Source organism: Balaenoptera ricei, chromosome 11, assembly GCF_028023285.1.
Source record: "Balaenoptera ricei isolate mBalRic1 chromosome 11, mBalRic1.hap2, whole genome shotgun sequence".
Taxonomy (NCBI): Eukaryota; Metazoa; Chordata; class Mammalia; order Artiodactyla; family Balaenopteridae; genus Balaenoptera; species Balaenoptera ricei.
In genome coordinates this window covers 62,504,659-62,530,910 of record NC_082649.1, presented here as the reverse complement: position 1 = coordinate 62,530,910, position 26,252 = coordinate 62,504,659, and the positions used below count along the sequence as shown (strand labels likewise).

At 40.7% G+C, this 26,252-nt stretch overlaps 1 protein-coding gene and 1 non-coding gene across 3 annotated transcripts; one reads left to right on the top strand and one right to left on the bottom strand.

The window, feature by feature from the left end:
• Positions 1–322: 322 nt before the first annotated feature.
• On the top strand, positions 323–24,142 carry LOC132374908 (caspase-14-like). Of its 2 annotated transcripts, none has more exons than XM_059939386.1 (7): positions 323–850; positions 2,757–2,809; positions 3,886–4,035; positions 7,768–7,993; positions 8,459–8,575; positions 17,713–17,822; positions 22,359–24,142. In XM_059939386.1, exons 1-7 carry the CDS (start codon positions 502–504, stop codon positions 22,458–22,460), a joined length of 1,107 nt encoding a protein of 368 aa, XP_059795369.1. In that variant the 5' UTR covers positions 323–501; the 3' UTR covers positions 22,461–24,142. The 2 variants fall into 2 exon arrangements, with proteins under 2 accessions (XP_059795369.1, XP_059795368.1); XM_059939385.1 differs by having other exon boundaries at positions 8,432–8,575.
• On the bottom strand, positions 15,913–16,047 carry LOC132375485 (small nucleolar RNA SNORA70). The gene has a single exon (XR_009506035.1). It is a non-coding gene; the product is annotated as a small nucleolar RNA SNORA70 (small nucleolar RNA).
• Positions 24,143–26,252: the final 2,110 nt, after the last annotated feature.

The window sequence follows — 26,252 nt, the reverse complement described above, 5'->3', positions numbered from 1 at the left end:
CTAAACGCTCTAAGGTCAGTGGTTCTCAAACTTGGCTGCACACTGGAATCACCTGGGAGCTTTAAAAACCCCTGATGCCTGGGTCGGCCACCCAGACGTTCTAATGTAATCAGCTCAGGTTGTGGCCTGGGCATGAGTAGTTTCAAAAGTCCTCCTGGTGATCCTAACGCGTGCCAAGGCAGAGAACCTCGGAGTAGCCCTGCAGGGCGGGCACCACTCAGCTCTGCTAACCCAGGCTCCAAGGGTTAAAGAAGGAGCTCTTGTGGGCGGAGCGGGGCCTCCAGGGTGCGGGGCGTGGCTCCGGGGCGGGGGCGGAGCTCGGGCCTGAGAGGACGGAAGGCGGGAGCTTGCAGGCAGCCGGCGTCCAGATCTCCGGGTTTCGGAGGACGAGCGGAAACGCCTCCAGTTTTCAAAACAAAGAGGAGAAGCGGGAGGCGTGTGAGGCGCGCGGGGCTCAGATTGGTCCCTCCCGCCCTGTCGCTTCAGCATCATTGGGTGACAATGGAGGGGAGCCCGGGAATCGGCTGGCGCTCGGGGTCCGACGGTTCGCGGGCGCCTCCGAAGATCCCGCCGGCCATGGAGGAGCTGCAGAGCCGCTTGCAGGAGACCCTGGCCCTTCTGTCCTCGCAGGAGCTGCGCAGCTTCCGCGACCACCTCAGGAAGGTGGAGCCGCGCGTGAGCCAGGTGAAGCTGGAGCTGGAGGGCCGCAGCCCGTCGGAGCTGGCCAGGCTCCTCGCCAAGCAGTACTACCCGCCGGCCGCCGCCAAGCGCGTCCTCGTCCAGGTGCTGGAGCAGCTGCCCCGCGCCGACCTGCTGCCGCGCTGGCAGAGCGCCGCCGCCGACGGCCCGGGTGAGCGCGCGGAGATTCCCGGGGTTGGGGGGACCGGAGCGGGCGCTTGGTGACCGCGGGGTTTGGCCCTACCGCCCGGGGATTCCCGGATTGGCGGAGGGAGGACTGACCGGGATTCCCGGGCAGGGGGAGGGGGGACTGAGTGGAGGGAAGGGGGGACTGGCGGGGAGGGGGGTGTCCTAGGTGAACGCCGGGTTAGGCCTGGGGCACAGGTGAGCGGCGGGGGACCGAGCTTCAGTAGGGTGGGGTGGGGGAAGTGGAGCAAGGAGAATGCGGGCGTCGAGGGACCAGTGAACGCGCGGCGGGAAGTGGGAACCGGGGGATAAGCGGGCAGGAGAGAGACAGTTCCCAGGCACGGAATCCAAGTGACCAGTCCAAGAGTAGCCATCAGAGTCTACCAGTTCATTCTGGGGTGGGTTGAGAAATCAGATTGACTCAGCAGGCCTGAGATGCATTTTTAACAATTACCTCCAAGTGATTATGATGGGGGAGGTTTTTAGATGATGCAGTGAGAAACGCCGTGTTGGAATCCACCATTAGAACATTTGCCATAAATCTGGGAAGATGTGGCTTAAGATCAAGAAATGTAACAAGTTGGGGGCGGTTAGGGTTTACCCTCGTAAGTTTAATAAATGTATGTGTGCATAATATGTGAGCGAGTTTGTGTACATAGAGAAAGAGAACGAGAAAGAAAGAGAAAGCACTTCTACTGGGCACACTGAGGTAGACACTAAAATATACTGTTGCTGGTCTCTGCCATCGCATGCTTATGATCTGGGTTGTTTTTTTTTTTCCTTTTTAATTATTTTGTTAAATCAAAAGTACGACCGCTACTTAACTCTACACACACATTTAACACTTTTTAAGGAATAACGTTATGTGTCATTACACCAAATTCCTGGCTAATAGCTCTCCAAAAATTTGAGAAAAATCACGCGGAGGGGGAAGGGTAACCTGGGACGAAGTGAGAGAGTAGCATGGACACATATACACTACCAAATGTAAAATAGATAGCTAGTGGGAAGCAGCTGCATCGCACAGGGAGATCAGCTTGGTGCTTTGTGACCACTTAGAGGGGGTGGGATAGCGAGGGTGGAAGGGAGACGCAAGAGGGAGGGGATACGGGGATATATGTATACATATAGCTGATTTCACTTTGTTATACAGCAGAAACTAACACAACATTATAAAGCAATTATATGCCAATAAAGATCTGGTTGAGTTTTGAGGTATGTTGCTTTGCTGACTTTTAGATTCATAATGGGTGACAACTGTAAACGACCTCAAAACATGGCCTGTAAGCAGAATACTGGCCCCACGAAGCCTTTGATTCTCCCTTGACTGCATCTGCACAGCACTTATCATAATGTCTCTCCAGGCTTAGTGGTTAATGTATCACACTTTTGTTATCACCCCTTTAGACTCTTGCAGTTGGTAAACTGGGTTTTTTTGTTTTTCAGAATCAACCAAACTACCCGGTATCATGACTACACACTGTAGGCACAACAAAAATATTTGAATTGAATGCTAAGAGTTTGTTTAATTAAAAAATTATATAGGGTCTAGTTCCTCTAACTTCATTTTTCTCTTTATTGATGTCTTGGTCTCCGTTTCTGGAGGTGCATGTTCACTAATGTTCATTGGTGCTTCTCCTTTTCATCTCTGGCCTGGCTCTCCCTGCCCCTGAATCTGACTGGGGCCTAAGGGAGTTCTGTTAAGTTTTCATCCTTATGAGTTTGGGAGAGGGTTTTCATAATCCTAGAAACCTGTTCTAAAACATAAGAGGCAACTGATTTCCTTGGGAGGTGCTTCCTGTTAACAGGAATGACAGCAGATGATGATTAAGAAGAGAAAAAAGAAAAAAAATGTTCTTTTCTGTTTTGTCTTTTCATGAAAATTCATTCAGTGATTCCACGAAAGATTCCAAAGAGAAGCTATGACTGTGTGGAAGGTGAATTGGTAAATATCTGGACTCTTTAAGATAGTATTTAGTCACCATTTGAACATTTTTTTGTGCTGCTTCTGTTGGATTGGAGGTGGGTATCTGTGTCGTCGTCTCAAGCTGTCAGATCTCCCTGCTTTCCGTTTTAAATAGGAAAAGCAAAACATTAGCCAGATAAAACCACTTTGCACACATTAACCAAATGAGGTAAGCGCTGTTAGTATCTGCATTTTACAGATGAAGGCATTGCAGGCTGTGTGGCCTCTCGAAACTACATGAATTGCTGGCTTCCGGCCTTTTTTTGCTTGTTTTATAATGAACATTTAAAACATAAGCTAAAGTAGAGAGAAGAGAAAAATGAATCTCCAGACTCCAGCCCAACCTACTCTTTGCCCTGCTTCAACAATTAGCAACGTGGCCAATCTTGTTTCATCTGCTCCTCACCCTGCCCCCCCCCCCATTATTTTGAAGCAAATTCCCCAGCTACCATATCACTTTCATACATAAAATACTTGAGTATGTATTTCTGAGAAAGACTTTTTCCAAACATAGCCATGATACCATTATTATACCTAGAAACAAATTCCTTATTGGCAGAGAGGCAGTCAGCCTTCAGATGTCCTTGACTGGCTCCTATGCCTTTTACAGTTGGATTGAGTCAGGGTCCGACTCACACAAGGTCTACACAGTTACACTTGATGGTTTGTCTCTTAAGACGCTTAATTTATGATACCTCTCCCTTTGACCTCTTTTCTTGTTTGTTGACGAAACCAGGTTATTTGTCCTGTAGAATGTCCCACATTCTGGATTTTGATAACTGCAGCCCTGTGTTGTCATTTACCATTTTCCTTAAACGGGCAGTTATGGCTATGTATAGGAATTTAAAAATGAGATTGGCCTATTTGTCCTAGTTTGAGAAAGGTATTTGAAAAAATTATAAATGAAGTCATGATGAGAGAGGAAATCAGTGTTGTGCCCCTGCTCTGAGCTGGGAAACGTCATCATTAACTCCAGAAGAAACTCATTTCACATATAAGGTGTATTTGGATTTGGTTTGGTTTAAATATTGTTTCTTGTCTTTCCTTGAAAACAGGACCATTATGACCTGAGTGGCAGGCGGAAGGCCTTCCTCATGTGTGTGAAGAGGAACAGGCTGGGCGCTCACCAGGATGTCCTACTGATGGAGGACTGGCTTGGCCAGTGCCAGTTCGAAAATACGTTGTGCATCGATCCCGACAAAATGGTACCAAGTTAAAAACAAAAATGAAAATGTGTAGCTCGGGACTTCCCTGGCGGTCCAGTGGTTAAGACTCTGTGCCTCCACTGAAGGGGCACAGGTTTGATCTCTGGTTGGGAAACAAAGATCCCACATGCCTTGCGGCACAGCCAAAAAAAAATAAAAAGAAGAAGAAAAATTGTAGCTTGGATATTATAATTTTCCTTCCTTTTTAAAAAAATTGGGTTTTATTACCTGGTTAGAACCAGGGCCTGCTGAGCAATGGATGTGTATGTCCTGATGAAATTCTTACCCAGCTTACCTGTTGGATACAGATGCTTTTGTCATGTTAAGTGTGTGATGATACTCCAGCTTCCCTTCTAGTCAAGCGGGGACCTCTTGGGTCCTTGCATTTGAAGAGGGAAGGAAATCCAAGAAGGTGTAAAAGCGAGATGGGCAAGGAGGCCCAAGGACAAGCTGTGAGTCCAGAGTAGGCAAGGTCCAGAGCATTTGGGAACAGGAAGACCAAGGGGACAGCTTTGAGAAGTCATCAAGCAGCCAGGCCAGAGGAATCCCAGCAGCATTGGAGCCCAGGGGCTTTGAAAGATCCTGGTGGGACTTGCTTAGAACCATGGGAGGGGTGGGGAGAGGAGTTGCTGAGAGCCCTGGGCAGAATTGCTTTGTGATTTAACTAGAGGACACAAGAAAATGAGGTGGAAGAGTGGTGGTGGTGGATGGGAACTGCACTTTGACCTCTCTGACCCCAGCTGAGTCCTGGCCTACCCTTGCCCATGTTTTGGGATAATAACAGAGGAAAGTCCTTCGTAGACCCCAGGAGGCACTGCTAGTGAATATCAAGGAACAGCATAGCAGAAGGGCTAGGAAAGCAGCACACACTGACAGGTGGAATCTTGTCTCTTACTAGTTGTTACCTTAAATCTGGTTCTCAACTGAGGGTGATTTTTGTCCCCCCAGAGGACATTTGACAATGTCTGGAGACATTTTTGGTTGTCACAACTGGAGGGTGCTATTGGCATCTTGTGTAGTTGCCGAGGTAGAGCCAGGGTGCTACTGAACACCCTACAGTGCACAGGACGGCCCCCAGGGCAAAGATTACCTGACACAAAATAATAGTGCAAGAGTTCTAGAAATTCTGCCTTAAATTAATTGACTACTTTCTTATCTCTAAAATGGGGGGGGTGATAGTAATTTATCTTGTAGGGCTATGGTGAGGATGAAATGACCTGCGTTATGTAAAAGTTCTCAGAATAGTAGCTGGCTTATAGTAAGTGCTCAATAAATTTTGATTTTATTATTTCAAAGCTAAAAACAGACTCCTTCATGTTTCCCAAGGATTGTACCAGAATCTCTTCCAATATTATGTGATTTTTTTAATCCAGTCCTTTCCATTCAGATTACAGATAATTGCCAATGTTCTTCTGGTTTATTCTCCCAAAGGTCCAGGAGTGGCCTCTTTCTCTACATTCTGTCAACATTTATTTGTAAATATTTAGCAACTTTACTGGTAAAATTATTTCACTGTTTCATTTTCCTGATTATTAGTTTGGTTGAACATCTTTTGGCCATTTTTTTCCTTCTGTGAATTATTTGAATTACCTGTTTGCCCTTTTTCTTACTGGTTTTTCTTTTTCCTTTTTGTTTTGGCTGCGCCATGTGGCTTGCAGGATCTTAATTCCCCGATCAGTGATCGAACCCAGGGCCGGCACTGAGAGCACGGAGTCCTAACCACTGGACCACCCTGGATTTTTTTTTTCTTATTCTGTAGTTCTTTTTCCTGAATTTTAGACAAAATAGAGTGCAAATATTTTTCTCCTGCCTTGTTACTTGCCTTTTGACTTTTTGTTATCTTAAGTCATATGGAAGTCTTTTTTATTTTTTTTTTAATTAATTTATTTTATTTTTAGCTGTGTTGGGTCTTCGCTGCTTTGCACGGGCTTTCTCTAGTTGTGGCGAGCGGGGGCTACTCTTCGTTGCAGTGCGTGTGCTTCTCATCGCAGTGGCTTCTCTTGTTGCGAAGCACAGGCCCTAGAGCACGTAGGCTTCAGTAGTTGTGGCGCGTGGGCTCAGTAGTTGTGGCACACGGGCTTAGTTGCTCCGTGGCATTGGAAGTCTTTTTTTCTTTTATTTATTAAATTATTTATTTTGGCCGCACCATGCGGCTTGTGGGATCGCAGTTCCCTGACCAGGGATGGAACCCAGGCCACAGCAATGAAAGCGCCAAATCCTAACCACTAGACCACCAGGGAACTCCCCTGGAACTCTTAGTTTTTGTGAGTAAACTTGTCAGTCTTTCTGTTTGTTGGCTTCTTGGTTTTTATGTCTTGATTAAGCCCCATGATTTCCCAACTTAAAATTTTTTTAAATTATTTTTCTGTAACATTTTTATAGTTTAAGGTTAGCATTCTACTCACTGGAATTATATTTTTTGGAACAGTGAGGTGGGAGGTCTAACTTTATTTCCAAGCCAGTCATCTCATTTGTTGATGATACATCCTTTCCCCACATATTTGAAATTCCATTCTTATCATAAACTAAATCCCTATATATATATTTGGATCAATTTCTGTATTCTAAAATATTCTATTCATATATTTGTTTATTCTTAAGCTGGTATATCAGTGTTTCGTTCACCATGATTTTATAGTACCTTTGGATGTCTGATAGGACCTATCCCCCATTCATTGTTTTTTATGTTTTTTTTTTTTTTTGAACTTCTGAATGTTCTTTGCTATTCTTGAGCACTTTGCTGTTCCTAAGTATCTGTTCTCTGTGACCTTGAGAACCATCTGGTTAAGTTTCACAGAAATCCTTTGAGATTTTAATTGACATGACATTGAATTGAGATTAATTTAGAGTTAATTGGCAGATTAATAGTATTGAGTCATCTCAGAAACATCGATATGTCATAGTTTATGTTGCCTCTTCACTAAAGTTTTTTTTTAATAATTTTCTGCACTTAGGTAATGTGCATTTCTTGTTAGGTTTATTCCTAAGTATTGTTTTACTTTTGTTATAACCATGAATGGATCCCTTTTCCATTATGTGGTTTGACTTATTATTCCTGGGTAATTGGGGAGCTATAGATCTTGGTAAATTAACTTTGTATCTGGTCAACTTGCTGATCTCTAGTTCTAGCAGTTTTTAGTTGATTATATTTCTAGATAGTCATATTATCTGTAAGTAATGAGTTTGTTTCCAATATTTAAACTTCATTTAATTTTTTACTTTACTTTATTGAAATGGCTAGGATCTTCGTTACAACATGTATGAGGTTAGTGAGAACAGCCATTCCTGTCTTCTCTTTTTAGCGGGGTTGATTCTGATGATGTCTCCTGATAGATTCTGGCAAATAGATATGATTGGGTAGACTCCATTCCCTTCCATTTCTAGCTTATTGAGGGTATTAATTTTATAAGATAATTTTATATATTAAAGTAAGTTAATAATATAGCATTGAAATACATTAACCCTTTGGGGAGCTATAATTCTGTTGTATTTTGTGGTAGAGAATCAGAAATACCCTAATTTTGTCAAACAAGAACCACCAGTGGTACAAGAAGAAATCATATGAATTCCGAAAGCAACCAAAAGGGAAGTGACAAGTTATACTGACTCTGTTAGAGATGCAGGTATTTTCATATTTGTCGTCTCATTGGATCACCTTGTAAAGGAGCCATCTCTGGGATTTCTGGGTTTTCCTCTTTGCAGTTCTTTTTAATATGTTTTCCTATTTTACAGGAGTTACTTGGAAAAATAACATCATTTCGAGATGGACTAAATGAAATTAAAGATGACATTGGCTGTTGCCTTGTTGCTCTTATGTCCCACGGAGAAGAAGGCTTTATCAAAATGAAAGATGGTGAAAAAGTCAGCCTGGAAGGCATTTTTGAAATGTTTAACAATAAAAATTGTCCAGCACTTCAAGAGAAACCAAAAATCTTTATAATCCAGGCCTGCAGAGGAGGTAAGTGGAGACCTCTTTGTAATAGTTCTGTTTCTAGGAAATTCTCATATTGATGACTGAAGAAAGAAAAGTGAGTTTTAAAAAATTATTTTACATTAGAGGACACTTAGCTGATGTAACTTTAGTTACGTAGTGTAGTAGGGACTTTGAGCTGGGAGGAAAGGATGAAGGGAAAGCTTTCCTGGGATAGGATAGTTAGTTTGGGCTGAGGAAGGGTCTACGTCTTTAAATTCATGAGGTGGGTTGGGGAACCTCAAATTCTGGGAGAGAGGTGGGCAATTTCCAGGGGATGTCCCACCGTTCATGTGATTCCAGGTGGCCTGTGGGACTAATATCTGATTTATGTTAACTTTGGTGGATATTTCTCTCTCTTATGGAGATACAAGCTTGTTGTGACTTTTATTAAAGGTTATTGGTGTCAGTGGTGTATTATCGTAGTTTGCATTTTCATTCCTCAAAAAATAGAGAGAAGAGACAGTGGTGTTGAAACGGATGATGAACCCATGGACTCGGATGACGGATCAGAGAAGAGGAGGCTGCCTACATTCAGTGATTATTTCATCATCTATCCCACCCAGGCAGGTAAGACAGTGAGGCTTGATGACAGTGAGATACACATTCGTTCAGAGGGTTTAGCTTATTCCAGAGGGTTTAGCTTATTCCTAGTGATTTTGAAAATCTTATTATTATTTTTTTTAGATATATATTTTTTAATGCTTTTCTTTCTTTTTTTTTTTTTTAATTTATCTTATTTATTTATTTATTTTTGGCTGCGTTGGCTCTTTTTTGCTGTGCCCGGGCTTTCTCTAGTTGCGGCGAGCGGGGGCTACTCTTCCTTGTGGTGGGCGGGCTTCTTATTGCGGTGGCTTCTCTTGTTGCAGAGCGCAGGCTCTAGGCACGTGAGCTTCAGTAATTGTGTCACACAGGCTCAGTAGTTGTGGCACACGGGCTTAGTTGCTCCACGGCATGTGGGATCTTCCCGGACCAGGGCTCGAATCTGTGTGCCCTGCATTAGCAGGCGGATTCTTAACCACTGCGCCACCAGGGAAGCCCAGAAAATCTTTTTTTTTTTTTTAAGCTGTGCCACGTGGCTCATGGGATCTTAGTTCCCTGACCAGGGATTGAACCCGGGTCCTCGGCAGTGAGAGTGCTGAGTCCTAACCACTGGACTGCCAGGGAATTCCTGAAAATCTTTTTAAAAAATATTATCTGTGCTTTACAGATTGATGTACATAAGGAGAAATTTTCATTAACCTATCCATCTTCAACTGTTCCACTTTCAGAGATGGCAGGTTTGCATCTGACTGTTCATCTCTTCCAGGAAGACGCCATCCTTTTAGCAAAGTATCACATAGTAAATAAGATCATCGGCTCTCATGTGAAAAAGGTCTTGGTCCAAAGCCAGCTCTGCCACTTGCTGTCTTTGAGACCTTCAATACTTCTTAGCCTCTAGATATGTCAGTTTCTTTATGCAAAAGAAGAATGTTGAAATATACTTGTGTCATTGGGATGTTATATAAATTAAATTATGTAGTGCAGGTATTGTGCTTATCATAATAACTGGCATAATAAGTTAAAAAAGAAATTAATATTATTACTAATATATTATGCTGATTACATTATTATCCTTATTACTATACTGTTAATACTAATAAGTTAAAATCCAAAAGAATCTTGTGTGCTGAAGGGGTGAACTTGATTCAGTTGTGAAAGGGAAACAGGAAAATGTAGAGAAGATAGAAATAAATGGTCAAGGGCATTTATTTAGCTGTTTTTATCTTGACTTTCTTCAAAAAGGATTAAAATAGCTTATGTGTGTGTATATACACATATACACACACACATATATATATATATATATGCAATTCAAGATAAAATGTTAGTGAAGAAATGGAAGCAAAGGAAAATAAGGACAATAATGTAAAATGAAAATATCCCCATTAAAGTTAGATGTAACTTTATTCATCCAAGAGAGATGAAAACATATTATCCTGGGACTTCCCTGGTGGTCCAGCAGTTAAGACTCTGTGCTCCCAATGCAGGGGGCCCGGGTTCGATCCCTAGTCAGGGCACTAGATCCTGCAGGCATGCCACAACTAAGAAGCCTGCATGCTGCAACAAAGATCCTGAGTGCCAAAACTGAGACCTGGCACAGCCAAAAATAAATAAATATATAATAAATAAATAAATATTAAAAAAAAAAAAAGAAAGAAAGCATATGTCCTGATAGACACTTGTACATAGCAAGTGCAAGCAGGTTTATTTTAAATAGTCAAAGACTGGAAACAACCCAAATGATCAACAGGTGAAAGAATAAACAAATCTTAGTATATCATACATAGAATACTACTCAGCAATAAAAGAAATAAGCTCCTGATGCATGCTACAGCATAGATGAAGCTCAAAATAATCCTGCTGACTGAAAGAAGTCAGACAGAATAAAGCAGATACTGTGTGTTTCCATGCATATAAAATTCTAGAAAATGCAAACCAATCTATAAGACAGCAAATCAGTTGTGTTTGGAGATGGGAGTGGAGAGGGAAGGAAGGATTACAGAGGGGCATGAGGACATTGGAGGGGGCTAATTGGATTCATTATCTTGGTTGTGATGGTTTCACCGAAGTATACATATGTCAAAACTTACTAAATTGTTTGCTTAAAATATGGCAGGACTTCCTTGGTGGTCCAGTGGTTAAGAATCCACGCTTCCAATTCAGGGGTCACGGGTTCCCCTGGTCAGGGAACTGAGATCCCACATGCCGCGTGGTGCGGCCAAAAAAATATATATATGCAGATGCTTGTCAATGATCAATCATACTTTAATAAAGCTGTAAATTTTTTAAAAAGTTAGATGTAAGACAAGCATGCCCACTCTCATTCCTACTGTTTGACATGGCATGGGTAGTCCTAGCTAATGCATTAAGATAAGAAAAGATATAAGGATCAATATTGTAGAAATCACATTATAGTTATAGTTATAGTCATTATAACTATAGTCACATTATAGTCACTATAGTTTTGAATATCTAGCAGTAATCACTTAGAACATATAATAGAAAAGAAAAAAGATACCATGTTATTTTTTCTTGCTTTAGTGAATGATGTCTATGAATAACTAACAAAAGATGAGCAAGAACTTTATTAGAGAAAATGAGAGAACATTCCAGAAAGGCATAAAGAAAGACCTGAATCAGTGGTGGGAAATACCATGCTCATGGTTGGCATTTTCAATACCATGGAAATGACCTTTTTTTCCCCAAATGAGTTTGTAAATTGAATTCTACGTGTTTTTTCATGGAATTTGACAAACTAATCACAAAATTATTATGGAACAGTTAAGGGTCAAGACGAGGAATCTTGAGCTCTAATTTTGTTGAATGAATGAATTTCATGACTATGTGCTGGCTATTAATGTTGAGGACTAGAGATTCAGTATTGAACAAAAGAACTAAAAATCTCTGCCTCCATGGAGCTTATGTTCTAGGGGAGGAGACGACAGTAAACACATACAGAAAATAGATCCTGGGTTGCTTTATGATTCCATGTCTATGAAGTTCAAAAACAGGCAAAACTAATCTATGGTGGATGGTAGAAGTCCAGATGCTGCTTGTCCTCAGGGTGCACAGTGTTTGGAGTGGTTATGACCAGGGCAGCAAGAGGGGACTTCTGGAGTACTGGTATCATCGTGTTTCTTGATGAGGGTGCCAGTTATGGGGGTGTGTTCATTTTATGAAAATTTATTGAGCTATTATATACCCATATGCTTTGCATACTTTTCTGTATGATGGTTACCCTTCAGTGAAAAGTTTACCAAATAAAATGTTAGATGGTGATAAGTGCTATGGAGAAAAGTAATGCAGGAACCGGGGAGAGGGAGTATTGAGGGGTAGAAGTGGAGATTGTAATTTTTTTTTGCTTTTTTTTTTTGGCTGCATTGGATCTTCGTTGCTAAGCACAGGCTTTCTCTAGTTGCGGCAAGCAGAGGCTACTCTGTTGTGGTGCGTGGGCTTCTTATTGCTGTGGCTTCACTTGTGGAGCACTGGCTCTAGGGTGTGCAGGCTCCAGTAGTGTGGCTTACGGACTCTGGAGCTCAGGCTCAGTAGTTGTGGCGCACGGGCTTAGTTGCTCTGCAGCATGTGGGATCTTCCCGGACCAGGGATCAAACCCATGTCCCCTGCATTGGCAGGTGGATTCTTAACTACTGCGCCACCAGGGAAGTCCCGAGACTGTGGGGTTATTGTTTTTGTTTTTTAATTAATTAATTTATTTATTTATTTTTGGCTGTGTTGGGTCTTCGTTTCTGTGCGAGGGCTTTCTCTAGTTGTGGCAAGCGGGGTCACTCTTCATCGCGGTGCGTGGGCCTCTCACTATTGTGGCCTCTCTTTTTGCGGAGCACAGGCTCCAGACGCGCAGGCTCGGTAGTTGTGGCTCATGGGCCTAGTTGCTCCGCAGCATGTGGGATCTTCCCAGACCAGGGCTCGAACCCGTGTCCTCTGCATTAGCAGGCAGATTCTCAACCACTGCGCCACCAGGGAAGTCCCAAGACTGTGGTTTTAAAAAGAGATGTGTAGAGATGTTTCCACTGAGAAGGTGATTATTGTGTAGAATTGAAGTCCATTATTGTGTAGACTTGAAAGCCATGAGAGTGTGAGCAATGCAGATATTTGAGAAAATGTGTCTTCTAAGATATGAATACTTAGTAGAAAGCAATAACAAAAACTCTATCAGCCGGTACATAGACAAACAGATCATTGGGATAGAATAAAGAATGTAGAGGTAGAACTAAATATATAGGGAAACGAGACACGTGACAAAGAAGCCATTGCTAATCAATGGTGAAAGGATGGACCATTTAATAAGTGATGGGAAAACTGCCTTCTCAACGGGAGAAAAACAAGTTTATTTTCTTATTTCTTGGTGTAGGGTTCCTTGTATCTTTAATCACGTGGAATCTCTATCTGTAGTCATGTTCCCTTCTTTACCTCTAATATTTCTGGCTGGCTTGCTTCTTTTTTTTCTTGATCAGTCTTGCCAGTGGTTTATTTATTTAGTTAAGAACCCATTTTTAGTTTTGTTAATCCTATTATTATGTTTGTTTTTTATTTCATTCATTTGCCTCATATTTCCATTTTTCTCCATTTTTTAAGGGTTTATGCTACTCTTAATTTCCCAACTTTTTCCGTTAGGTACTTGGGTCATTATTTTCTGCCTTTTAAAAAAAATAAGCATTTTTAGACCTATAATTCCCCTCTAATTACTGCTTTCACTGTATCTTTTATATTTTAATATGTAACATTTTTATCCTTCAGTTCCAAGAATTCTTACATTTCCATTATTCTTTTACCCATTAGTTATTTAGAAATATGCCTCTAAACTTTTCTGGTATTGAAATTTTAAAATTTGTCCTTTTATTATTGATGTCTAGTTTATTCGTGAGAAAGAATATCAACTATGATACCAATCTGAAATCGGTTGAAACTTGATTTATGTCTTGATCTGTAGTAAATTTTTTAATGGCTATTGATCTATCATGAATATTCTATATATGCTTAAGAATATGTGTTCACTTCTTGAATACAAGGTTCTATATATTTCTATTAATTGAGCTTAGTTGTGTTGTTCCCAGTCTCTACTAGAGGTCAAGCAGAAATATTTAGTAATTTGTCTGCTTGACCTGCCAATAACTGAGATAATGTGTTACTGTGTCATGTTATCATGATGGATATGTCAGTTTCTTCTGTAGTTCTATTATCTATTTTTCTTTTCTTTGTATATTTTGAGGCAACTTTAGTAGAGGCATATGATTTTAGAATTGTTACACTTTGTGGTGAAATAAATATTTTAATCATTGTTTAGTGAACCTACTATCCCAAATAGTGCTTTTTTTGGTATTAGTTTTTCTCTGATATTAATATAGATACCCCAGTATTCTTTTGGCCCATATTTGCCTGGTATATCTCCTTCAGACCTTTTTCTATTAACCTTTCTGGGCCCTTATGTTTTAGGTGGTCCTTTAAACAGAATATAACTGGATTTTGTTTTTTAATCCAGTCTAATATCTATCTTCTTACTGGTGAGTCAGGACAATTTATCTTTATTGTGACTATTGATATATTTACATTTTTACCATTTTACTTTGTGCTATTTATTTTTATTTGCTTTTCTCCCCTCCTTTATTGCTCTTTTTTAAAAAAATTGAAGTATAGTTGGTGTGTACAATATTATGGTAGTTTTATTGCTCTTGTTTTTGATTGATTGTGAGTTTAGTTTGTTATTCTTATGTTTTATCCCTCTACTGACTTGGAAGGTATGCGTTTCGCATCTCTTCTTCTCCTGGTTCCCTGTGAAATGTTCTAAGTAAGTAAGCTTATTCTTACTGCCTGATGATACACAGAACCTTAGAACACTAATTCTCATCACCTTCCACACTTAAGCGCTATTGTTCAACATTTACTTCTAACTTTTATTGTTTGTATCTTTATTTATGAAATTATTTATGTATTCTTACACTCCTTCTCCTTCCACCCTAATTTTCTTCTAAATTAGGACATTAATCCAACACATTTTCATCAGATAGGTTGGCATGTTCTAGGATGACAAGCACTACGCTAGGTAATGCCTATTCCTTTTTTAAAACCCCACAAATTAGAACACTTTTGTAATATTTTATACAGTGTATGTTTGTTTATATTTATGCATGTGTTTACCATTTTCTTCTCTATCTGTCCTGAATCTCAGGCCATTTTCTTTCTTCATGAAGTATATCCTTTAGAAATTCATTTAAGGAAGATTTATAGGTGGTAAGTTCACTTTACACCCAAATCTGGCCGATCATGTAACAGTGTCTTTGCTTGTTCTTCCTTGTGATTCCATCATTTATTTCTTTAAACATTTCATGCACAGTTATTTTATATTTTGTACCTTATACTTTCAATATCTAAAGTCTTTGGGGATCACTCTTGTGGTCGTTTCTGTTGCCTGTCACTCATGGGGGTTTGTTTCTTTGTGTGTCTGAACTCTTAGCTCATTTATTGAATCTTAATCTGTGATACTCCTGGGGGCATAATTCAGTTATGCTTTCCTTGAGAGAGGATTATCACCCGCGTGGACCTCAGTAGCTTTGCTCAGCGTCACATGGTTAATGCAGGATCTTAAATTCATCTCCCTATCTCCCAGGTACACCTTCCAGACTTGACATTTCCCCTTAGACACAAGCGCAACTCTGGTTTTCCTGTTTGCTTTCCGCATCTAGCTCAAGTTTCAGCTTCCTCGTTTGGAGGAATGGCATGCCTTGGGGATTTCCATTCATTCCTATCAGCCCAGAATAGCATTAAACTTTTGCTTTAATCAAGAATTAAGTTTTACAGCTGGAGTGATATTTAAAGTACCCAAAGTGCCCAAAGTGGAAAACTTGGAATATGTGATAAAATGAATCTTTTGGATCACCCATTTTTTTTGGCATGATCCCAGTTCTTTCTATTTTTAAATTTTTTTTTTTTTTGACAGGAAAGTAGGATTTATTGGTGGGCACGAGTAAGGAGGGGACGGCGCCAAGGCTGTCGTGAGCGCAGGGCCCACCATTTGTCCAGAGGGCTGCAATTAGGGATGTATATGACCCCACAGCCACCCGGGATGAGCCGCTTTTCTGCCACCATGTTTTCAAATTCGTCTGCATTAAACTTAGTAAATCCCCACTTCTTGGAGATGTGGATCTTCTGGCAGCCAGGGAACTCGACCTTGGCCCTTCGGAGGGCCTCAATCACATACTCCTTGTTCTGCAGCTTGGTGTGGATGGACATTATGACTTGGCCAATGTGGACCCTGGCCACTGTGCCCTGGGGCTTTCCAAAGGCACTGCGCATACCCATCTGGAGCCTGGATTGGGGACAGCATGCCAGTCATGATGTCCACTGGAAAGGGCTGTCTCCGAGGTCCCTTAGGGCAACCCATACAGGCAACAGGCTGCATACACTACCGAGGAGGCTGCTATTTGCAGCCATTGCGCACCGGGCCCCCATGGGGAAAAGAGCGCAGTCGGCTTAATTGGCTGCAAATATTTTTTAAAATTTTTAATTAATTTATTTTTTATTTTGACCGTGCCACGTGGCATGTGGGATCTTAGTTCCCCAACCAGAGATCAAACTTGAGCCCCCTGAAGTGGAAGCTCGGAGTCCTAACCACTGAACCACCAGGGAATTCCCTTGGGTCACCCATATTTACCTGATTGGATGAGGCAGTACCAAATATGTGTGGGGATGGGGGGCAAGGGGTACTTCCATATACCATTGATTAGAGCAAGTTATAATGCCTCTTTGGAGAGCAATGTGTGATACCTAGAAAGTTTGTTTATTCCATGACCCAGCAATTTCACTTCTGCGTATACACCCTAGTGCTGCGGTCTCCAAATCAGGGGGCCACAGTGAAGTCACACAACTATACTTAATTCTGTGAACCACCAGCTCAGGTGAGGTATGGTTCCAAAAATTAGATCGTGCTGTGTTCTTTTTGATATCATATTTTGGTGGTAGCTAGATTTTGGAGGTTCGCTGAGCTAAAAAGCAAGTACCATGGTGGTATCCTAGGTTGAGAAGTCATGCAGTGCCCAAAAGGGGCACACATCCCATTAGTAATTGTGGTTATTTAAGAATGAGGAAATTCCCTGGCGGTCCAGTGGTTAGGACTCTGTGCTCTCACTGCCGAGGGCCTGGGTTCAATCCCTGGTCGGGGAACTAAGATCCCATGAGCCGCTCGCACAGCGCAGCCAAAAAAAAAAAAAAAAAGAATGAAAAAATATTTTTTTATCAATTTGTATGATCATCACCTTTCAATTTTTTTGACCATCTATTCATGTGCCTATTGGCCATAATGTATCTTCTTTTGCCCAATATTGCATTGGGTTGTTTGTTTCTTATTAAGCTGTATATATTCTGAATACAAGTCCTTTCTCTGGGACGAGTTACAAATATTTTCTCCCAATGTGTGACTGGCTTTTCATTTTCTTAATGATGTCTTTCAAAAAGCAAAAGTTTTATAAGCCTTGGTCGTTCAGTGGTAGAATTCTTGCCTGCCAAAAGACAAAAGTTTTAGATTTTAAGTCCAATTCATCATCTTTTTTTCTTCTATGGCTTATGATTTTTGTATTGTAAGAAACTTCTGTCTACCCTGAGGTTGAAAGATGTCCCATGTTTTTTCTCTTCCAACCCAGGTTTACTATGAGAGTGTGCAATTTTAATATTCCCATTGAATTTCCACACTATATAGACATATTTCATGTTTTTCAGTCTAATAATAAAGATAATTTCAGAAAACTCTTGAATACCCCCAAATAAATTCCATATGGTTGTATTTAGGGCAATTTAGCTTAAAATGCTAGAGCAAAAGTCAGCAATAAAAAAAATAGAAAAGGAATAAATAAAGCAAATATGACAAAATGATAACTCTTGGATCTGAAGGATGATTATATGGGGGGTTGTTAAACTTTGCTTTCTACTTTTTTGTATATTTGAAAAGTTGTATTTTAAAAATGCATATAAAAAGAATGTCCTCTTGAGAGGTTATGTGCTATTGGTCACATGAGTTCTCTGTGATTGTGTCTTAATGCAAGTGTTTCTGTATTCTTGATTCAAAGCCATTTTCCAGGTTTTAACTATGGGTCAAAGAACAAGTTTGCTGTAAGTTAGAGGAGGAAAATGGATGAAATGACTTTTTTCCTTTGTAGATCATGTGGCTTTACGGGACCCCCGCACGGGCTCTGTGATGATCAAAGCAATGACTGAAGTCTTTAAACAGTATGGAAATAAGTGGCACATTGCTGACTTCTTCACCAAAGTAAGTAAATTCCAAGTGAACATGTGCTCCATTCTGTCTAAAGCTAATGCACTTGATGAGAACGTTTTCACGAGAAGATTGACTTAAGCCCGAGAAAGCGTGAGAGATGGTGAGAAGTTGTTTGGAAACAGCAGGCTGATGGTGCATTAAGAGGACTGTCGCAGAAGTCACGGCCGAGCCAGGTGCGAAGGGAAACTGATAGTGACACTTTATTCATCGGTACATGAGTGAGTTGGATTTTAGGTGAGCTTTGAAGTTCTGATTGCTCTGTGGTCCTGCTGGCCTGACTTAGCCTCCCCCCAGGGAGAGGGGAGAACCCAAAGGCTTCTTCAAGGAAGAAGCTCACATTTGTCTGAATGTTCACTGAATGAATGAGTGGCCAAGAATTGCAGCAGATTTATACACGAACCGTAGTTTGGAGGAGGGCCTGATGATAGTGGTTTATCATATCAGGATTGAAGGGTAATTTTCTGCGCAATCTGTGGGTTTTATTCCTAAAGAGAGCTAATTAGAAGAGGTTGTAAATGAGCACAGTAACAGCAACACTAACACCCGCTGCAGGTCTCACTCTGTGCCAGTTGCTGTTCCCTGCGCTTCACAGATATTAATACATTAAGTCTTTCAACAGCTCTCAGGCAGGTACTGGGATTCCCATCTCCTATTACAGATGGAAAGCAGCCTTGGCTTTCCAACCCAGGCAGAGCACTTCTAGAGCTCATGCCTTAACCACAGTTATACAGGATTACTTACTCCTTATCTCCCCAAGTTATGGTAGCTATTTTTATTTCTTTTAAAAAATTGTTTAATGCTTTACATATGATGCTTAACAGCTTTCAAAACTCCTTTTTACCTCATTTTTTTTAACATCTTTATTTGAGTATAATTGCTTTACAATGTTGTGTTAGTTTCTGCTGTATAACAAAGTGAATCAGCTATATGTATACATATATCCCCATATCCCCTCCCTCTTGCGTCTCCCTCTCACCCTCCCCATCCCACCCCTTGAGGTGGTCACAAAGCACGGAGTTGATCTCCCTGTGCTATGCAGCTGCTTCCCACTAGCTATCTATTTTACATTTGGTAGCGTACATATGTCCATGCCACTCTCTCACTTCGTCCCAGCTTACCCTTAACCCCTCCCCGTGTCCTCAAGTCCATTCTCTTCGCCTGCGTCTTTATTCCTGTCCTGACCCTAGGTTCATCAGAACTTTTTTTTTCTTTCGATTCCATATATATGTGTTAGCATACGGTATTTGTTTTTCTCTTTCTGACTTACTTCACTCTGTATGACAGACTCTAGGTCCATCCACCTACTACAGATAACTCAATTTCGTTTCTTTTTATGGCTGAGTAATACTCCATTGTATATATGTGCCACCTTCTTTATCCATTCATCTGTCAATGGACACTTAGGTTGCTTCCATGTCTTGGCTATTGTAAATAGTGCTTCAGTGAACATTGTGGTAAATGTCTCTTTTTGAATTATGGTTTTCTCAGGGTATATGCCCAGTAGTGAGTTTGCTGGGTCATATGGTAGTTCTATTTTTAGTTTTTTAAGGAACCTCCATACTGTTCTCCATAGTGGCTGTATCAATTTACATTCCCACCAACAGTGCAAGAGGGTTCCCTTTTCTCCACACCCTCTCCAGCATTTATTGTTTGTAGATTTTTTGATGATGGCCATTCTGACCGCTGTGAGGTGATACCTCATTGTAGTTTTGATTTGCATTTCTCTAATGATTAGTGATGTTGAGCATCCTTTCATGTGTTTGTTGCCAATCTGTATATCTTCTTTGGAGAAATGTCTATTTAGGTGTTCTGCCTATTTTTGGATTGGTTTGTTTATTTTTTTGATTTGAGCTGCATGAGCTGCTTGTAAATTTTGGAGATTAATCCTTTGTCAGTTGCTTCATTTACAAATATTTTCTCCCATTCTGAGGATTGTCTTTTCATCTTGTTTATGGTTTCCTTTGCTGTGCCAAAGATTTTAAGTTTCATTAGGTCTCATTTGTTTATTTTTGTTTTTATTTCCATTTCTCTAGGAGGTGGGTCAAAAAGGATCTTGCTGTGATTTATGTCATACAGTGTTCTGCCTATGTTTTCCTCTAAGGGTTTTATAGTGCCTGGCCTTACCTTTAGGTCTTTAATCCATTTTGAGTTTATTTTTGTATATGGTGTTAGGAAGTGTTCTAATTTCATTCTTTTACATGTAGCTGTCCAGTTTTCCCAGCACCACTTATTGAAGAGGCTGTCTTTTCTCCATTGTATATTCTTGCCTCCTTTATCAAAGATAAGGTGACCATATGGGTGTGGGTTTATCTCTGGGCATTCTATCTTGTTCCATTGATCTATGTTTCTGTTTTTGTGCCAGTACCATACTGTTTTGATTACTGTAGCTTTGTAGTATACTCTGAAGTCAGGGAGCCTGATTCCTCCAACTCCATTTTTCTTTCTCAAGGTTGCTTTGGCTATTTGGGGTCTTTTGTGTTTCCATACAAATTGTGAAATTTTTTGTTCTAGTTCTGTGAAAAATGCCAGTGGTAGTTTGATAGGGATTGCATTGAATCTGTAGATGCTTTGGGTAGTACAGTCATTTTCACAATGTTGATTTTTCCAATCTACGAACATGGTATATCTCTCCATCTGTTTGTATTGTCTTTAATTTCTTTCATCAGTGTCTTATAATTTTCTGCATACAGGTCTTTTGTCTCCTTAGGTAGGTTTATTCTTTTTGTTGCGGTCGTAAATGGGAGTGTTTCCTTAATTTCTCTTTCAGGTTTTTCATCATTCATGTAGAGGAATTCAAGAGATTTCTGTGCATTAATTTTGTATCCTGCTCCTTTACCAAATTCACTGATTAGCTCTAGTAGTTTTCTGATAGCATCTTTAGGATTCTCTATGTATAGTGTCATGTCATCGGCAAGCAGTGACAGTTTTACTTCTTTTCCAGTTTGGATTCCTTTTATTTCGTTTTCTTCTCTGATTGCTGTGGCTAAAACTTTCAAAACTATGTTGAATAATAGCGGTGAGAGTGGGCAACCTTGTCTTGTTCCTGATCCTAGAAGAAATGGCTTCAGTTTTTCACCATTGAGAATGGTGTTGGCTGTGGGTTTGTCATATACGGCCTTTATTATGTTGAGGTATTCATCTCATTTTAAGGTAAGCTCTTGGGGGGAAAAATGTTAAATGGAAGGAGTATAGACAATTTTGACAGTCATTCTAACCATATTTCCAAATCTCTTATATTGCTCAATTTCTCTCTTTAAGAAAATAGTTTCTTGTCAGCGTCTCCATAAAATGTAATAATAAAGACAGATTTAACCTACTGTAAGTAGAAATCCATTTTAGTTAATGCTAAGTGAAAGTTGTTTTGCCGACTGGTGTTCATTAAGTCTTTATTGAACAGCATTCATTTTTTTAAGATTGAAAGCCAATTTTTTTTTTAACTGAATGAAAGATTCTTTAAATTCTATAGTGCTTTACAATTTTCAGAAGTTTCACACATGTTTTCATATAATCCCATAATAACCCTTCTCCCCCCACCCCTACGTTACCCCTGCACCCTTCCCTCTCCCCACGGTAACCACTAGTTCTCTATATCTATGAGTCTGCTTCCTTTTTTTTTAATTCACTGGTTTGTTGTATTTTTCAGATTCCAAATATAAGTGATATCATACAGTATTTGTCTTTCTCTGACTTATTTCACTTAGCATAATACCCTCCAAGTCTATCCATGTTGCTGCAAATGGCAGAACTTCATTCTTTTTTATGGCTGAGTAGTATTCCATTGTGTGTATATGTGTGTGTGTATATGACATCTTCTTTATCCATTCATCTGTTGATGGACACTTAGGTTGTTTCTATACCTTGGCAATTATACATAATGCTGCTATGAACATTGGGGTGCATGTATCTTTTCAAATTAGTGTTTTTGTTTTTTTCGGATATGTACTCAGGAGTGGAATTGCTGGGTCATATGGTATGAACAGCATTCTTTTTTTTTTTTTTGAAATGCGGGATCTTAGTTCCCCAACCAGGGATGGAACCTGCACCCCTGCAGTGGAAGCGTGGAGTCTTAACCACTGGACCGCCAGGGAAGTCCCAACACTGTTCATTTTTAAAGCACTTGCTGAGTAGACACTGGCAAGAAAGTCCAAAAATGAGCACGATGCGACCTTTGCATTAAAGGCACTTAGAGCTTAGTGAGGCAGCAGATGGTGGGGTTACAAGCAGCACTGGAATTAATAGAGCTGTTGGATACTTTGGACAAAACATAATCCAATGCTTTCATATGCCATGAGTTACCAAGGCTCAGAGAAGGTTACTATCTTGCCTGATGTTACCCAGGGGCAAGTTGACTTGAACCCGGGTCTGTGCACGCAGCCACTCGATGCCTTCAAGCACTTGGTGGGTAGTGTCTGCATTGTTTTCCTGGTGCAGTCAGAGAATTCTGCCGTCTCCTTCTGTGGGCTTTACTAAGAGGCTTTTGCTGAGGGCTTTACATTCTTTTGGACAGTTTGTGCTTTTATCTTACAGGTGAATAACAGAGTGGTGCACCGTGAATTTAATCTTCGTAATGAACCAATAAAAGTATCACTTGTAATGGAGTCAACTTTAACTAAATTTGTATACTTTTGACATCAGGAAGATTAAAAAAACAAGGACTGCTTTACAATAGAGTTTGAAAAGAGCTGTGAGCATTTGTAGCATTGTACTAATGGTTACCATTTTGCATTATTTTTGTCATTGGTTGTATTTGTCCAATTTGTTTTGTATATATATATATATATATTATTTTTCTAAGATTTAACTATGCTTACTTGATACTTGTAAATAATTTGACTTTTTTTTAAAAAGATCATTGTTTTCTGAAAAAAACGTTTTCCTGAACCGTTACCAAAACATGGACGTCCAGCTCCATTTGTGTACTGTTTTTATCCTGTGTTTCTCTTGGTGATTACACCCTACCTTCTCCACTCTCAGCTTGGTGCTGGTGTTAAACCTCAATTTCTTGGCTTAGTCAAGAATTGCCTGTGTGTGGTCTTGTCCTCTGTTTCACCTTATTTACCCAGATTGTTTTCTGCAGTCAGTCTGATCTCCTCTTTGACTCCGTAAGCCATTCTCAAGTCTTACCTGGATGTCTCTGTGCCCTTGATGCCTTCATGTGTTCCACCTTCCATCCATTTCCCCGCTTCCTCCTTGCTGCCTCATACCTTTGAACTGCTGTTTTCTCCACCTGGAACCCTCTGTTCCACCCCACATAGGTAAGTCCTTTCCATCCTTCAGAGTTTGGTTCAAGCATCACGTGCACAACCCCTCATGCTAGGTCAGCTTCTTCTAAGTGCTCAGTTACCCTCTGCTTCTCTTCTGTAGCATTGAAATGACTGTCTAGTGGCTGTTTAATCTCTCTCTCCAGTTCAGTCGTAAGACCCGAGAGGCAGAGGCTGTGTGTCTCATTCATGGCTGCATCCTAGCTTCCATCCGTGCCTTAGGACACAGAGAAGCCATGCAATGAGCGTTGAGTGAGTGACTGATCCCTGTCTTTTAATTATTTTATCCATCCCTCAGACCTCTGTGCATATCTAGCCACTTGCTACTTATCCCCACACACGTGGATGTCTCATGGCTACTTTAACTCAACAAGTTGGACGTTAACCTGGGTTTCCCCTAAATCTCTTTGTAAAACCCATCCCATTGTTAATAATCCTTTGACTCCCCACTGCCTGCTGGATATACCCCAAAATCCCGTAGGAGAATATTGCAAGTCTTTCTCCATCAGGCTTAATCTACACTACTCTTTTACTGCCTGTTTGTCCTCGTAATTCGCCCTTCCCTTAATAATCCTGTCTCACAGAATCGGGCCAGTGGATCAATGACTGTGGATAAACACTCTTGGATATGTTATCATTATCATAGTTCAATCTCTCCTTTCTGTCTGAAATGCCCTTCATTCTCACTGTGTGCTTCCTCTATACTGTGTATTCTTTAGGGTGCAACTTGGGTCCCCTCCTGCTATAAAGTAAAGCTGTATGTAGACTAGTGTTTTTAGAGTAACAAACTGTGGACTGAGCATGACTGATGGGCCTGTATGAGGATGCAGGTGTTTGGTCAGAATGGTCTGAAGACTGAGAGCCAAACTGACTGAAGCAATCCAGAATCTCCAGGCCTGTCTCCATTTCAGGGATAATTGTGTCCTTTTTAGTTAATGTGATTTCTTAAGTATAAATACATGTGATTTAATTTTTAAGCTTTTGAGTTCTGATATTTGATATATAGTTTTGTTTTTGTATAGAGCATTAAAATGTCTCTGGTTCATAAAATATGAACATCAGCTGAGCCTTCTCTTTCACTTGGATTCTGGAGGATTTCTAGGCACAGAGGCTCATTTCGGGGGGACAGCAGCAGCTGAAATATCAACAACTCTTATTTCCTGGGAGAGGTTGTGTGACTTGGTCAGAGTCACAGCATGTGGTGAAGCTGGGATTCCAAAGCATGAACTAATTCAAGACATGAAGTGCCAAGTGATAGAGAAAAGTTTTAAGACAGAATGCTTTTGATGGACAGAAGGGACCATTCCATTACCACTTAACTGATGGAATGAGGGCTTTGGGACAAAGGAGGGAAAAGTGATTTTGGAACCCTGCTCAGACCACTCCAGGTAAGGGTCGTGGAGAAAACTGTAGGACAACTGGATACCAGACAAACAGGTGAAGAGGAGCAAGGAGGAATTCTGGTTAGAAAGGTAGGTGGCCCAAGATGAACTTGATGCCTGGGGCTAGCTAACTGTCCCATATTCTCTCAGCTTCAAATCAGTAGAGACGCTCCTAGCCATCCAATGCCATGTGAAATATAGCCCAAAAAACTAGTCTCTGGCACAAATTTATATTTGAAAAAAAATTTTTAAGCCCACTTTTTATTTATTTTTAAAATACAGACCCCAGGAACCAAAGTTTGCAAAAGGAAGGCTCTGAGATTTTTATTAAAAATGTGTATGAATAAAAAATAGTGGAGAAACTTGTGCAGAAGACTAGGAGGCTGAGGTGGGGAGGAGGACATGTGGTTGGGGAGCTACAGCCCTTTGACAAGTGCCTCTCAGGCCAAGGGCCCCTCACCATGGCTTACTATCACTACAGTACGTTTTCACCTTTGGACTTAACTCACTTCCTTGCCGAATATTTTCATCATGCAGATCACGTCTCAAGGACAGTTATTCTGTGGGAAAAAAAGTATTTTGTAGAGAAACAAAACCTAAATGTAATTACAGTACCATTTCCTAGTTGTCATAATGGAAGTATTCTGGAGATTCTATGGTGCACAGGGGAGGGAGCTGCTGAGATAGTTTGGGAGTGCCCCAGAATGCCCTCCAGAGAAGTCCTGCAGTGATAGAAAACTGTCCCTAAAAGCCAGCCATTTTTTTTAAGTCTTCCTTTTTTTTTTTTTTTTTTTTTTGCGAGCCAAAATGTCTACAGCTATTTTCAGCAGTTTCTAAGGATGCTTGAAGCCATGACTAAATTTACTCCTTTCCTTGTATGTCAGCTCTTTATTTAAATGCAGTGGGGTTTGTTTTGTTTCAGTTTAAAAACCTGTGTTCCTCATAAAAAATTTCAAGAAACACTAAAAAAAATGAGGCCAAGAACCTACCCAGTTTCTCTACTTGTGTATCGGTAGTTCTCACGCTGGCTGCACATTAAAATTACCTAGATTCTTTTGGTTTGGAGTTAGGCATATGTTTAAAAGCTCTCCAAGTGATTCTAAGCGCAGCCAGGCTTGAAACCTACTGTATAACTAATAATCTGGCTATTGGTTATTTGTTTACAATCATTTAGTGCCTAGAGCTTCAATTTTTAAAAATAATCGTCCTCATCCTGCAACTCCTTTTTGTATTTTAATTATTTTTTTAACGGCTGCATAGTATTGGGCGGAATAAATATTAACTAGTAATGGATACTGCAATTTTTCTCCTACGAGAAAGAAATTCTCATGCAAACCACCTGTGCAGTCCTCATTTTATTTCATTTTTCCGGGAAACTTCCCGTAAGATAACTTTTTAAAAATCTGAATTACACATTGCTAACTTGTCCTCCAAAAACGCAAAATAATTTCTCCAGCTTTTGTTTATCCAATACAGGCTTGTGTTCAACACCCCTTCCCATGTAAGGAAACCGCAGCTTGGGTGAAGGACCCGCTCAAGTTGATAGGTACAAAAGGTTGGGCGAGAGCTCGAATCCAGACGGGCGGTCTGGTTGGCTGGCTGGCTTGCTGGCTGACTTCCGGCCCGCGTCCCTGGTCGCAAACCGTGTTCCAACTGGCCCGCCCCTTCCGCCATTCGATAGCGTCCGCGCCAGCGCCGCAGCCCGCCTTCCGGAGGAAGACCCGCCCCCACGACGCCCGCCTTGTTAGCGCTTCCGCTCGCCTTTCGTTGTCATTGGC